This window comes from Mesoplodon bidens (assembly GCF_964165515.1).
Source record: "Mesoplodon bidens genome assembly, chromosome: 19".
Taxonomy (NCBI): Eukaryota; Metazoa; Chordata; class Mammalia; order Artiodactyla; family Ziphiidae; genus Mesoplodon; species Mesoplodon bidens.
In genome coordinates, this window is record NC_138179.1 from 46,562,456 (window position 1) to 46,576,428 (window position 13,973).

The 13,973-nt window shown below is 52.2% G+C and overlaps 3 protein-coding genes across 3 annotated transcripts in view; 1 reads left to right on the top strand and 2 right to left on the bottom strand.

Annotated features, from left to right (window-relative positions):
- Positions 1-8: 8 nt before the first annotated feature.
- On the bottom strand, positions 9-4,791 carry PSMC5 (proteasome 26S subunit, ATPase 5). Its single transcript, XM_081219485.1, has 12 exons — positions 4,698-4,791; positions 4,096-4,167; positions 2,388-2,457; positions 2,011-2,108; positions 1,786-1,842; positions 1,478-1,708; positions 1,063-1,189; positions 787-977; positions 588-686; positions 397-507; positions 218-304; positions 9-112 (listed from the first exon to the last, which is right to left on the bottom strand). Exons 1-12 carry the CDS (start codon positions 4,719-4,721, stop codon positions 59-61), a joined length of 1,221 nt encoding a protein of 406 aa, XP_081075611.1. The 5' UTR covers positions 4,722-4,791; the 3' UTR covers positions 9-58.
- Positions 4,792-5,012: 221 nt separating this feature from the next.
- Positions 5,013-12,597, top strand: FTSJ3 (FtsJ RNA 2'-O-methyltransferase 3). The gene is made up of 20 exons (XM_081218536.1): positions 5,013-5,348; positions 5,526-5,631; positions 6,424-6,470; positions 6,593-6,672; positions 7,092-7,191; positions 7,284-7,478; positions 7,559-7,674; positions 7,791-7,895; positions 7,983-8,083; positions 8,317-8,397; positions 8,489-8,623; positions 8,761-8,896; positions 10,081-10,262; positions 10,410-10,530; positions 10,613-10,878; positions 11,174-11,265; positions 11,358-11,457; positions 11,552-11,735; positions 11,820-11,914; positions 11,999-12,597. The coding sequence occupies exons 1-20, from the start codon at positions 5,282-5,284 to the stop codon at positions 12,189-12,191; spliced, it is 2,502 nt and encodes an 833-aa protein (XP_081074662.1). The 5' UTR covers positions 5,013-5,281; the 3' UTR covers positions 12,192-12,597.
- A 135-nt stretch (positions 12,598-12,732) lies between these two features.
- Positions 12,733-13,973, bottom strand: part of DDX42 (DEAD-box helicase 42) — a 55,525-nt gene continuing 54,284 nt past the window's right edge. The window contains exon 18 of the mRNA XM_081218654.1: positions 12,733-13,967. Coding sequence (XP_081074780.1) covers positions 13,626-13,967 — 342 coding nt within the window. The 3' untranslated portion in view covers positions 12,733-13,625. The remainder of the gene's footprint in view (positions 13,968-13,973) is intronic.

The following is a 13,973-nucleotide window of genomic DNA, read 5'->3' on the forward strand; positions in this document are numbered from 1 at the left end:
TCTCAAGGTCTTGTCCTGCAGAGCTTTATTTGAGGGACCCACACAAAGGACATCCGCCTCACTTCCATAGCTTCTTGATGGACATGTTTTTCTCACTGTCCTTTTGCATGACCTGGAGAGAGAGAGAGCATTTAAGTTAGAGACTGGGTGAACACGTGCCCCATCCCCACTGCTCCAGAGCCACCATCAGCAAAGGCGGAAAGACGGAGGCCTGTACCTTGGCTACTGCCATCTCAAAGTCCTCCTGGGTGACGTGGACTCGCCGCTCCCGCAGTGCGTACATGCCGGCTTCAGTGCACACGCCCTGAGCAGGGAAAGGAAGACAGGCGCTGAGGCTGTGCCCTGGAACCTGGAGCTTCCTGCCGCTGCCCCCACTTCCTTGGGCCCTCCAATTACCTTCACTTCAGCCCCTGATGCTCCTGGCATGAGCTCAGCAATTTTTCTCAGGTTGATCCCCCGGGTCAGGTTCATTTTCCGAGAATGGATCTTCAAAATGTCCAGCCGGGCCTAGCGATGGGAGAGGAAAAGCCTGAGCCCACGGCCTGCCCTCACAGCCAGAGCCACTGCCAGCGCTGCCCATCACAAACCTCCTCATTGGGGGGTGGGAATTCAATTTTTCTGTCAATGCGCCCTGGGCGGAGCAGCGCTGAGTCCAGGATGTCAATCCTGTTAGTCGCCATGATGACCTGAGTAGACAGAGCAGGTGGCGTCAGCTAAGCCCTTCCTGAGGCTGCAGCCTCACCCGGGGCCTTCCCGTGGCTCCTCCCACAGCCGACCCCACTGCACCTTGATGTTCTTGGTGGCCTCGAAGCCATCCAGCTGGTTGAGCAGCTCCAGCATCGTGCGCTGGACTTCACTGTCCCCTCCGGAGCCCCCCTCCAGCCGGGAGGAGCCGATGGAGTCGATTTCGTCCATGAAGATGATAGATGGAGCGTGTTCTCGGGCCATGACAAACAGTTCCCTCACCATTCTTGCCCCTGCACGGAGGCCAAGCTGGCGTTAAGCTGATGGGCCCCCCAGCCCCCGCCGCCTTATAGTTTTCTTGTTTCTGGCCACAGTTACCTTCCCCGATGAATTTCTGCACCAATTCAGAGCCAGAGACACGAATGAAAGTACAGTCTGTATGATGAGCCACAGCCCGGGCCAACAGTGTCTTCCCAGTGCCTGGGGGTCCGTACAGCAGCACTCCCTAGAGAACAACAGGACTCAGGGCAAAAAGCTGGCCTCCATGTTTCATTCAATGAACATTTATCGAGTGTGTGCACTGTGTTAGATCCCATATTAGATACTAGAGATAGAAAAATGAGTGTCAAGGTCCCTTCTGAAGCTTATAACCAAACCACTTCGGTGGCCCGGCAGCATCTCTCCCCCAGCCCCTCGGCATGGGGAGGGCCAGCGTAAGCAGGCTCCAGTCTATCCAGCCTGGGGCAGGAGATGTACAGTAGCAGCACGCTCCTCCCATAGAAGCCCTGCTCACCTTGGGCTGCGCGATGCCCAGCGCTTCAAAGAGCTCAGGATGCTTAACGGGCAGCTCAATCACTTCTTTGATCTCCTTGATCTGCTTGTCCAGTCCACCAATCATCTCGTAAGTTGAATCTGGCACCTTCTCCACCATCATCAGTGACACCAGCGGGTCCACCTTGTTGGGCAGGATCTTGTGCAGGGTGTAGCTGTCATTTCTGAGAGCCACCCGGCAATTGGGTGTCACCTGGGTGAGGAGAGAGAGGTTCAGGAAGTGGTGTGGTGAGAGCTGGCCCCCACCCCCACCTCCCCAGCTGCACTCACATCATTGATGTCGATGTTCTTATCTACGTCTACGACAAACTTGCCCTCAGGATGCACCTAGAGAAACAAGGGCTCGTGACCTCCCCCGACAGCCACCAGCTCACCAGCCTCGCCCAGGAAGACACATGAGTCTTACAGTAACGTGAGAACAGTGTCCTCACTACACACAAAGGTATGGGAATGCAGTGGGCAACGGGCTGGTCCCTGGGGTCATGTTGCCTTTACCTTAACCAACACTTTCTTCTTATCCATGGCCCGGACTACTTCCCCCACATAGGAGCCCTGTTCCTGCAGCAGCTGTAGCTCTTCCCGCAACAGGCGAACTAGATGCGAAACAGACACAATGGCCACCCAGATTCTTCGGTGTCCCCCACCTATGACTTGACTCAACATGCATTAACTAAGCACTGCTGTAAAGTTTTGAAGGGAAGGCCTCAAAAAAAAAAAAGTCAAAGTTCATGTCTTTAAGGAGATTACGATGGGGCTCAGGAGAGAGATGTGCATGTACACAGAGCATCACCTTGGACTGGGAAAAGCAATAGGCACCAATGTGAAGACTCACTTCAAGCTGCCCACACACAGCCTTCCCAGCTTCCCCTCACCTTTTGCATTAAGCTCATTCCTCTGTGCCTGCAGCCTCCGGAGATTCTGGCTCTTATCATTCACAATCAGCTGTGGAGGACAAGAAGCAAAGGGTGGAAAACGGTAGGCGGTTAAGATCTTGGCCGAAACCCTCATAGGCTGATATGAGCTAAGCAAGGAAGGAACACAAGGCACCTGCATTCTCTATTCAGATTCTCCAATATGATTCTAACGACCCTATCCTGTCCTCCAAGAGTCCCTCTGGAGTGTAGGACAACCACAGGAAAAAAAGGCTGCTTGTCTAATACTGGTCCAGGAATAACAAACCGTACTGGAGAAGAATTAACAGCTGGCTCACACAGTCAGTTTCTTGCAGACTGGTAACATGGTAGAGTGGGAAGACCTCTGAGTCAGAAGCCTAAGTTCTAGCCCCATTGCTGGCAATTAACAGTTGGGTAAAGCCAATGAAAGCTATGTAAAAGGTCTAGATCTGTTACCAAACTGCAAGCATCACCTATCCTGCCTCTTTTCAGGACTAACGTGAGGAACAAATGAAAGCACACATAATGCATTTCAAAAATGACAAACCGGACTTCCTTGGTGGCGCAGTCGTTAAGAATCCGCCTGCCAATGCAGGGGACACAGGTTCGAGCCCTGCTCTGGGAGGATCCCACATGCCGCGGAGCAGCTAAGCCTGTGCACCACAACTACTGAGCCTGCGCTCTAGGGCCTGCGAGCCACAACTACTGAAGCCCGTGCTCCGCAACAAGAGAAGCCACCGCAATGAGAAGCCCACGCACCGTAACGAAGAGTAGCCCCACTCGCTGCAACTAGAGAGAGCCCGCGTGCAGCAATGAAGAAAGACCCAACACAGCCAAAAATAAAAATAAATAAATTTGAAATATATATATATATCACAGTCTCTTCTAAAAAAAAAAAAGTGACAAACCAAATATGATACCTACAAATGTACCTGGAGTTCAGAATTTTTCCTTGTGGCTCTCCTCCATCCAACTGACATTATTTTCCTTATTTCTATGGTCCCTGCTCCCCGTTTAGGCTAGAGCACTGGGTTGTCCAGTCCCTTTGCATTCAGTCCTACGGAATCAGCAGTGTCCAGACTCCTCAGTTCTGTCTTCCTCACTGCCCCAACCCTTCCTCTGATAAATCTCATCTTCTGATCCTATGTCTTCTCTTTTGTAAGGAACCCTCTCATTCACGCTTCTTCTAAGAAGAATGACTTTTGGCTGGGGGTACCTTTTACGTTAAAATTTGACTTTTAGGGCTTCCCTGGTGGCGCAGTGGTTGAGAGTCCGCCTGCCGATGCAGGGGACACGGGTTCGTGCCCTGCTCCGGGAAGATCCCACATGCCGCGGAGCAGCTGGGCCCGTGAGCCATGGCCGCTGAGCCTGCGCGTCCGGAGCCTGTGCTCCACAACGGGAGAGGCCACAGCAGTGAGAGGCCCGCGTACAGCAAATAAATAAATAAATAAATAAATAAATTTTTAAAAATTGACTTTTAAAGATGTTTAATGAACTGTGAATACTACCTTCAAAATGATGGGACTTGAGAGGAACAAGAGGCTGTTAACTTCATATACTTTATACCGTTGGCTTGTTACTTCTTCCACTGCGCCCCCAGTGGAATTATATGGATTTGTAGAAATCCGTTCCATCAATCCCTCATCCCCCTTCTAGCTCCCTCTGGACCTTTGGAGTCCGTTCTCACCTGGAGTTCTTCAATCTTGGACAGATAATACTGGCGGAGTCCACTGCCTGCCTTCCCCTCTTCCAGCTCCATCTGAAGACACAGTGTAATTAGTAACCAACAGGTTAAACATCCAAGGGATAAAGCTACTTCCAGCTTGGATTTCGGAGATTTAAGATTTGGGTTCTAATCCCTCACTCCATCTCTTCGGAACCATGTCCCCGTGACTAAACTAAAAACAGAATGAGAACGGTGCCTACCTCTTAAGACTTTCAGGAGGATCAAGAGACGACACACCCGGGAACGCTACACAAACCCGAGGTGTTATTACTACAGGAGGAGCCAGCAGGAAGGACGTGTCCCCCGAGTCCCCCGACTCGCGGAAGGGTGGGTTCCCGCTCCCACCGCTCCTCTCACTCGGCTTCCACCGGGTCTTCCACTCCCGGCCCTGCCTTGACCCGCCGGGGGCGGCGCTGACACAGCAGATCCGGTCCCAGGTAGGGCCCAGTCTAGACTGGCCCACCCCCGACTCCCCCCACCCTCTTGCCCCGGCCGGCTGCCCACCTCGGATCACACCTGTTTCGCATCCAGCCCCAGTCCCCGCCCGACCACCGCCGCCATACCTGCTCTGGTCCGTCAAGCGCCATCTTCCCTTTTCCGCGGCCGGCATCAGAGCCGCCTTGGCGCGCAGGCGTAGAAGCAGGGGCTTGGGGACCGAAAACCAAGGCAGAGAACAGTTCCGGGTCAATGGGCGGGGTGTGAGGACAGACGGTAATAAGTAACAGGGGCCATGAGGGGAGGGGCGGGGGTACGCGAGGTCAGGAGCTTTGAAAAGGGTTAGCAGAACTCCTAAATATTACTCTCTAGATATTCGGTTTTGGTTAAAGTAACCATTTCTCCCGGTGCCAGCTTCCAACTTACAAAACCTGGGGACAAAATTTTTGTGGCCACGCTCAAAATGGCGGAAAACTTGGAGCCGGGGACGCGAGGGACGCAAGCGGAAGCGGAAATACGTTTGCTGCCCATACGTGCCGCTTCAGGGGTGGTGGAAATAAATGGTGCTGGGTGGCGGTGAGTAGTGTGGACTGAGGCTCCGAGTGTGTCTACGGCGGCGAGTGGGGAACGAAGAGCGGAATCTAGCGCTCCGGAAAGAGACGTCCCAATTTCTGCTTTCTCTCCATATTGAGTGACGCTCCCACGTTCCACCATGGGCAAAAAGGGCAAAGTCGGGAAGAGCCGGCGAGACAAGTTCTATCACTTGGCAAAGGAGACGGGTGAGTCAGGGTTCGCGCCGTCTGCGAGCGGGCGCGCCACCAACCTTGGCCAGTTCGCCCCCTTTCCGAATATTGAGTTTTTCTTCCGTAGAAAGGGTGGTGGGTCGTGAGGCCGCAGAAATCCCGCTGGTAAAGCGCTTCACGGGCCTTACTACAGTACTTTGTCGCCGCCTCCAGGTTACCGTTCCCGCTCTGCTTTTAAGCTGATCCAGCTGAATCGCCGCTTTCAATTTCTGCAGAAGGCCCGAGCCTTGCTGGACCTGTGCGCTGCACCTGGTGGATGGTGTGTAACACCCGGCGCCTGACGCTCCTTATGGAAGCATTCTGGATTCCAGCCTTGGATGGTTGAGAGTTGCATTTGGGGTGGGAGGGAAACAGTAATACCAACCTCAAATTTCTCTACTCCCCGGAACGTAAGCTGCAGGGGGAAAGATTTGGACCGTGTACTTATGATATGATTGGCTGATACCGACCGGGGTTCTTGGTTTTCCCCAATCAATAGAAATTGACTAGAGGCCAGACAAGAAATTCAGGCAAGGTTTTTTTTGGGGCCCCTGCTGCAGCAGGGAGGAGCGAAAACAAGTAGCAGGTTCCCTTGCTAGCCAGCTCCCCAAGGAGGGGGCTGGCTGGTTCCTTATATAGCGTGAAGGTGGGGGTGCGTCCGAGGGTCCAGCCTGTGGGGCGGCTCCCCTTTGGTGGAGCCGAGTGCTGGGGGGCATGTGCAGTGCCCTGCTTCTGCTCCTGCTGCCTACACCCTGTTTTTGCTCCCAGCTCTTCAGAAGTGACAGTGGGGTGGTGTTTTTTTGTGTGTGTGTCCATAATTTTTGTCTTTTTGTCCATAATTCACCCCAGCTGGGTATGCATGCAGTGTTTAGTCCCTTATAGTTTCTTTGTATTCTGTTGCTCGAGGAGTTTTGTCCAGGTGCAAGCATTGCAGCAAAGGGTTCCAGGTCCCAGCCTGTCTCATTTCCACTGCACTTAGCAGGGGCCCCTAACACCGGGGATGAGAGAGCACATTGCCGAGGGAGGGCAAGGGACAGTCCAGGGTGTTTTAATCTTTACTTCTCTTTTATAGGCTGCAGGTGGCCACCAAGTTTATGCCTGTATCCAGCCTTATTGTGGGTGAGTGACAGGTGGTGCTCCTGGATGTTCCAGGGGGTGGGAGTGTGAGACCCTGTGTTCTGCATTTCCTTTCTCCCTGCTTGAGACAGCCTTTTGGAATACTCTGCCCTAATTTCTTCTAGGAGTGGATCTGGTTCCAATCAAGCCTCTTCCCAATGTGGTGACACTCCAGGAGGACATCACAACAGAACGCTGTAGGCAGGTAATAGGAACCTTTCTTTTCCTGTTCCCTTTATATGTAGACATCCACATTCATCTCTCTTCCCACCCTGACCCCCTGAAGGCACGTTTTTCCTGTTAACCATGCCTTGAGAAGTGCCTGCATGTTGTCTATATAATAAGGCCCATAATATTGCGTGTCTGCCCAGCCTTTATTTATTCAGGAAAGAGGTCTTTGGAGTTGGGAGGAAGTGCAGAGATTTCAGTGAAATCCTTTCCAGTGAATTCACTAGTAGACTGTAAGCTCCATGAAAACAAACATGTTATTTTTGCTATTGTTGTATCCCCTGTCCATGGCAGAGGATTTGGCCGTGCTGGGCACTCAACAGATGGCTGGATGAAGGGGTCCATTCGTAGCCATTTCTGTATTTCTGTTGCTGTGGTTTCTTTCCTTCTCTGTAGGCCCTGAGGAAGGAGCTGAAAACCTGGAAAGTTGATGTTGTGCTCAATGACGGGGCCCCCAACGTCGGGGCTAGCTGGGTCCATGATGCTTACTCACAAGGTGCCGGGATCGGGGGGGCATGGAGCTGAGGGTGGAGGTGGGCATGCCCTCTCAGGCTGCAGAGGTCCTCAGCTAACTGTCTCCCCCCACAGCCCATTTGACCCTGATGGCTCTGCGTTTGGCTTGTGATTTTCTGGGCCGTGGTGGCTACTTCATCACAAAGGTTTTCCGTTCCCGTGACTATCAGCCCTTACTATGGATCTTCCAGCAGCTCTTCCGCCGTGTCCAGGCCACCAAGCCCCAAGCCTCTCGTCATGAATCTGCAGAGATCTTTGTAGTCTGCCAGGGTGGGCATAACTTCCTTTGTTCTCTTGATTTAGTCTCCCACCTACCAAAGCACACTTTCTTATATATCCTATTACCTTAGGATTCCTGGCTCCTGACAAGGTTGACAGTAAATTCTTTGACCCCAAATTTGCCTTCAAGGAGGTTGAAGTTCAGGCCAAGACTGTTACTGAATTGGTGACTAAGAAGAAGCCGAAGGTGTGTTTGGCGAGTGGGGGCCACCCTCACGTCCTGGGACTCGGGAGGTTGGGCCTGGTCAGTCCTACAGACACCCCAGAAGGAACTGCTCAAGATTCATTATTTCCCTTCCTAAGGCTGAAGGCTATGCTGAGGGTGACCTCACACTCTATCACCGAACCTCAGTCACTGACTTCCTCCGAGCTGCCAACCCTGTTGACTTCCTCTCCAAAGCCAGTGAAGTGAGTCCCCAGACTCGAGGGGTACGAGGGAGCTCCAGAAACATGGCCTGAACATCTCCCCTGACTCCTTTCCCTCCTCCCAAACAGATCTCGCTAGACGACGAAGAGTTGGCACGGCATCCAGCTACCACTGAGGACATCCGGGCGTGCTGTCAGGATATCAGAGTGCTGGGGCGTAAGGAGCTCAGGTTTGCACTGGGGGTGGGCATAGGTGCCCTGAGCCCCGAAGGCAGGGGAAAGCCCTTGAAGGACGTGACCCTGGATCTCTGGGAACAGGATGCTGCTGTGTTAGAGGTTTGGGGTGGGGGCCTGAACCTTCGGACTTCTGTGGCTCAAACGTGAAATTTGGGGTATGGGCCCAAAATGAAGAGGTGAGGACAAAAGGGAGACAGCAAGGTCAGGAATGGTATTTCTGGGGCAGGTCCCTACTGAACTGGAGAACGAAGCTTCGGCGGCATGTGGCCAAGAAACTGAAAGAACAAGCAAAGGCAATGGACATCAGGTGAGGAGGGAGCTAAACCAGGGCAGTTGTTGACTGGGTGTTGAGGGGAAGCATCTGGGAAAATAACCAACACCTGCGACTATTTTGTCAGCCTCAGCTCAGGGGAGGAAGAGGAAGGTGAAGAGGAGGAGTCCGCAGCTGGGATGGGGCCGCAGCCCTCGGAGGAGGAGGAGCTGGACCGGACCCTTGCAGAGATGAAGGCCCAGGAGATGGCGGAGTTAAAGAGGTGAGGGGAGCTGGGGAGGAGCTTGGGGAACCCCAAGGCAGAGTCCCTCGGTGGGTGAAGATGGGGAGAGAGGGTGAAGGCACGGATGGGGAATCTTCAGAGCTGGGCAGCTTTAATTCCTCAAACCATACCCTCAGGAAGAAAAAGAAGCTGCTGCGCGAGCAGAGGAAGCAGCGGGAACGTGTGGAGCTGAAGATGGATCTTCCCGGAGTTTCCATTGCAGACGAGGGGGAGACTGGCATGTTCTCCCTGCGCACCATCCGGGGTCACCAGGTGAGGCGGGGTTTGGGGCCCACTGAGGGAACGGAGGATCTGTTTGGGTATTTGGAGGTGGGGCACTGGATGTCTTTTTGGTAAGTGTGTTGAAAGATCATGGCTCATGGTTGCTGTCTTCACCCGTAAATGACTTGATATGGGGAGACTGGGAAAAAAACTAGAGCCTTGTGTCTCAAAGGCCAGGAAAGAACACACCCCTAAAATAATGAAAGTAGGAAGATTTATGAGTGTGGTGCAGATTTATCCTTGTAGAACTAGAATATCAGAACCCAGAGGCCCTCGTTGCAGGAAGCTCAGGTTATAGGCGATGCAGCCAGGGTGCCTGGGTTACGAGCACGTGTGATGGAGGGTTTCCCTCAAGAGGGGAACAGCGTTCTTCAGTTCACTGAGACCAAGTTAGCACCTTGCTGCACTAGGCTGCTGGAGGGTGCTTTCTGCTGAATACTGGAGAGTCTGCTTTTCCTGGTAAAAGCAGCATCACAAACAAAATGAGCTTTCGTGGCTCTTGTGTGGGAAGGTAGTAACCAGGTCGTATTGTTTAGGGGCAGTAGAGCACAGTGGTCCTGGGGCAGACTACAACTTATGCGCTCTTTGCCTCAGTTTCCTCATCTGTACAAGCAAATGATAGAACCTACCTACTAGCATTTTTGGAAGGAATAAAAAAAAAGATAGTGTAATTCCTGGTACGTGATTCAAGAAATAGTAGCTATCCTTGTCATGAGGAAAACAGATTTTGGAGTTGACAGCTGGTTTATTAGTGAAACAGTGCTTCCTGTTAGATGTATATGGCATGGGCTCCTTTATTCAGTGGAAACGAGTTGTAGATACTATTCTCCGGTGATAAGGTGCCTTCTGAAAGTAATTTTTTTGAAAGTAATTTTTTTAAAAGCAGTGTTTTAGAACATTTTAAAATCAGACGCTAATTAGACCATGGGGTACTTTTCCATAAACCTATTTCTGCTACCACTGAAGAAGAGACAGCTGAATGATCTGGCCTGGAGTGGGATGTTTTAAATGGTTAACCCTGTCACTTCCCTGTCTGCAAAAGGAGATACTATGTACTTGACACAGTGTGTTTTCTAGTGTTGCTGAGGATAAACTAAGGTGATGAACATGGAGGAAAAAAGCAGTATGTGTACCTTGTTAGTGCCCTTGACCTCTGTTTCTCTGTCAAACCTCAGTTGTTAGAGGAGGTAACGCAGGGGGACATGAGTGCTGCAGACACGTTTTTGTCTGATCTGCCGAGAGACGACATCTACATATCAGATGTTGAGGAGGAGGAGGATACATCTCTGGATAGTGACCTGGATCCAGAGGAGCTGGCGGGAGTCAGAGAACCTCAGAGTCTAAAGGACCGAAAGTGGTAAGGGGTGGGGTGTGTGGGGAGGTGTCTGCAGGGCACCCTCAGCTCAAGTCCGAAGCAGAGCTGGTGGCAGGGCTTGCCAGTGGGAGTGCGGGCAGCAAGCCCTCCAGGGCACTGACCCTCCACCCACTTCCCTTGGGTCTGCAGTGTACGGTTTGCTGAAGTGCAAGATGGTAAAGAGGAGGAAGAAGAGGAGAATCCATTGCTGGTACCATTGGAGGAAAAGGCACTACTGCAGGAAGAACAGGCCAGCCTGTGGTTCTCAAAGGTAAGCAGAGGCTGGTGGCCAAGACAGACAGGGACTGGCATTCCCTGGGCAAAGGGCGCCTGACGATTTTCCCCCATCACAGGATGGCTTCAGTGGGATTGGGGATGATGCCGACGAGGCCCTGGAGATCAGTCAGGCCCAGCTGTTGTACGAGAGCCGTCGCAAGGGGCAGCAGCTGCCACCACCGCCTTCCAGTGTGAAGACGGAGAACAAACCTCCCCCGGGCCAGGATGAGGCCCCTGAGAGGGCAGAGGCTCCTTCAGGGACAGAGGCTGCCACTGGCCCTGGCGGGGAAGAGAGAGACGGCAGTTCTGACAGTGATAGCAGTAGCGGTGAGGGTGAAGAGAGGTGAGTGGTTGCAGCTGATGGGAGAAGAGCTGAAGAGGACGCGGTGGTCGTAACCAGTTCTCTGTAATTGGGAGTTTGCAGCTCTGACTGCAGATGGAGAGCTTTAAATACTGATGATTCTAATTTGAGTGTCTGCAGTACCGCCTGGGTGGCAAGATTTCTGGAAGTTCCCCCAAGCATTTTTATTTTTTTTTAAGCATTTTTAATTAAGAACCAGGGGTGAGGTGAGTAGGAGCGGGCCTGAGTGGTGTGGTAACGGTGGGACACGCGTGCACGGTCCTCCTCCCTTCCACAGCTGGAAACCACGCCACAGGAAGAAGCGAAGCCGTGGGCCTAAGTCAGATGATGCTGCTGCTGGGTTTGAGATCGTGCCTATCAAGGACCCAGGCGAGAGCTCTGCACCTAGTAGAATGGGAGGCAACGTGGAGGGGTCAGTGTTGGGGACTGAGCTTTGACTTCCTTCTTCCCTCCCTCTCTAGTGAAACATCGGATACTGGACCCTGAAGGCCTCGCTCTAGGTGCTGTTATTGCTTCTTCCAAAAAAGCCAAGAGGGACCTCATAGATGACTCCTTCAGCCGGTAGGGGGGCCAGAAAGTCCCGAGAAGGGGTGGGGTGAGGAAGAGGGGAGGAATGATTTCTTTGAAAGCCTGGACTGGTGTCCTCTCCACCAAGGTACACGTTTAATGAGGATGAGGGGGAGCTTCCAGACTGGTTTGTGCAGGAGGAAAAGCAGCACAGGATACGACAACTGCCTATCGATAAGAAGGAGGTGGAGCATTACCGGAAACGCTGGCGGGAAATCAATGCACGTCCCATCAAGAAAGTGGCTGAGGCCAAGGCCAGGAAGAAACGGAGGGTAAGCAGCGGAGCTGCCTGAGATTCTGGGTGGGTGGGGCAGGGGTAGGGAAAGAGCTCACCCTGACCGAGGTCCTCCCCACAGATGCTGAAGAAGCTGGAGCAAACCAAGAAGAAGGCAGAAGCTGTGGTCAACACAGTGGACATCTCAGAACGGGAGAAAGTGGCACAGCTTCGGAGGTGAGGGGCAGGAGGGTCACCCACAAAGGTACACGGGGGTGAAGGAGTGGCGGAAAGTCTCTAACCTGTGTCTTCCACTCACAGTCTCTATAAGAAAGCTCGGCTTGGAAAGGAGAAACGCCAAGTCACCTATGTTGTAGCCAAAAAAGGTGTGGGCCGCAAGGTGGGCCGGCCAGCTGGGGTCAGAGGTCACTTCAAGGTGGTGGACTCGAGAATGAAGAAGGACCAAAGAGCACAGCAACGGAAGGAGCGGAAGAAGCAGCACAAGCGGAAGTGAGCAGAGCCACCAGAACCCGAGGGACCGACCGTGCGAGGACGAGGAGCAACTCGGGGCGGCTCCTGGCCTCCTTCGTACCGGCCCCACCCTCGCCTGCACGGCAGTCGTCTGAAGAGACAGATTCGAGGTACCTGAACTCGTGGCCCTGAGCAGTGAGGGGGACGTCTTCCTGGCTGGAAGAAAGGGCTCCCGCTAAAGCCCCGCTGAAATGTCTTGTCGGTGCGGTCAGAGCCCACAACCCTTCTGTGAAGAATGTGGGGTGCTGGGCGAGAAGTCCCACCAGTTTTAGATCGTAAGGCGAAGCTCAGTGGTGCAGTGGCGTTCACTGTAGTCTGTTCTCGGGTAAGTGGGCCTCTCAAGTCTCCCCCCATTATCATCTGAATAAAACCAGGATGACTGACTGATAGATGTCTGACAGTTTAGTCCCTGGTAACTTGATAACTCAAAAAACATCTGTGTGTTCACACCCTGTGCACTGTTCTAAATCATATTTAATATGTCCCGACTCATGGTGAAGTAGAAATGACAAGCAATCCACAGGTCCCAGTAGTAAAACATTTACTAGAGCAAGCAGAAAGGAATGCACATCTTAAAGAAACCTTCACAAAGTCACAAAATTTGAAGTATGTATATTTCTTTTCCTTTTATAAACAAGATAGAACAAAAATCATCAAAATCATTTCAGCAAAAGATTTTTCTACCATTATGGCAAGTTAAAAAAAATACAATGAAATAGGAGAAGACAATTTAAAAGCTGTTGTCAGGTTTTTGTTTTTTAATTTTAAATTTAGCAACACTTCAGACCCAGAGCAGTCCTGTTTACGGGATCCTCTCTCCCCCCTCAGTTGTAGGGACTCTGGATCTGGCAGGCTGCTGCTTCATGTCTCAGGACTGGACACAAACCTGGCTGGAAAACCTGAGCATCAACTCTCACTTAGAATCAGACCCCCTCCCCTAATCTGCAGATGTTTGGGAAGCGCTTTGCTGCACATCCCTAACACCTCCATGGACTGGGCTGCAGAAGCCAGTCTCAAATGGGGCCTGACTGGCCACAGAAAAAGAATTTTATTTGTAGGTATTTTTAAGGTGACATTTTAGTAAAAAATATGTACTACATATAAACCTAGAGTGAGTTTTGTGCCCTGTAAGGCCCTTTCTTCCAAGGTATCCTCAACTGACCTTCGTGACACTCACCCAGAGCCAAAAGAAGCTGCCCGACTCTGACCGCTTCTAAGGACCAAAGCAGCTTCCCAAGAAAACATCTGGAAAATTATCCAGATAAAGGGGTAATGTCTTCCAAGCTCCAGCTATCCACTAAGGGCAGGGGGTCCTTACACCTTGGGCCCCAACCCAGCCCTGAGACGCCTAGTTACCAAAAGTCTTTCTAAAAATAAAATTAAAAGACAATTGATTTCACGCTTCAGCACATACCCTCTAACTGTCCCATCGACTTTTCTTGCGCTTGGGTGGCTCGGGGACAGCGAAGCCATCAGTAGTCTTATCTGTCTTGCTGTCCATCTTGTCCATCTTGGTGCTGTCCACCTTGGGGTCCATCTTGCTTTCACGATTACAACTTTCTTTCCTGCTTTCACCATTCCGACCATCGTTTGCACCTCGGCTCTCCCCATGTCTGCCTCCACCTCCTCCATGCCTGTTCTCTCCATGAGGATGGCCATCAGCATGACGGCGGCCATCAGCATGACGGCTGCTGCTTTCTGGGTAGCGGTATCCCTCTCCATGGCGACCACCGTCTCCATGACGTGGGCTATCGCCATGCCGATT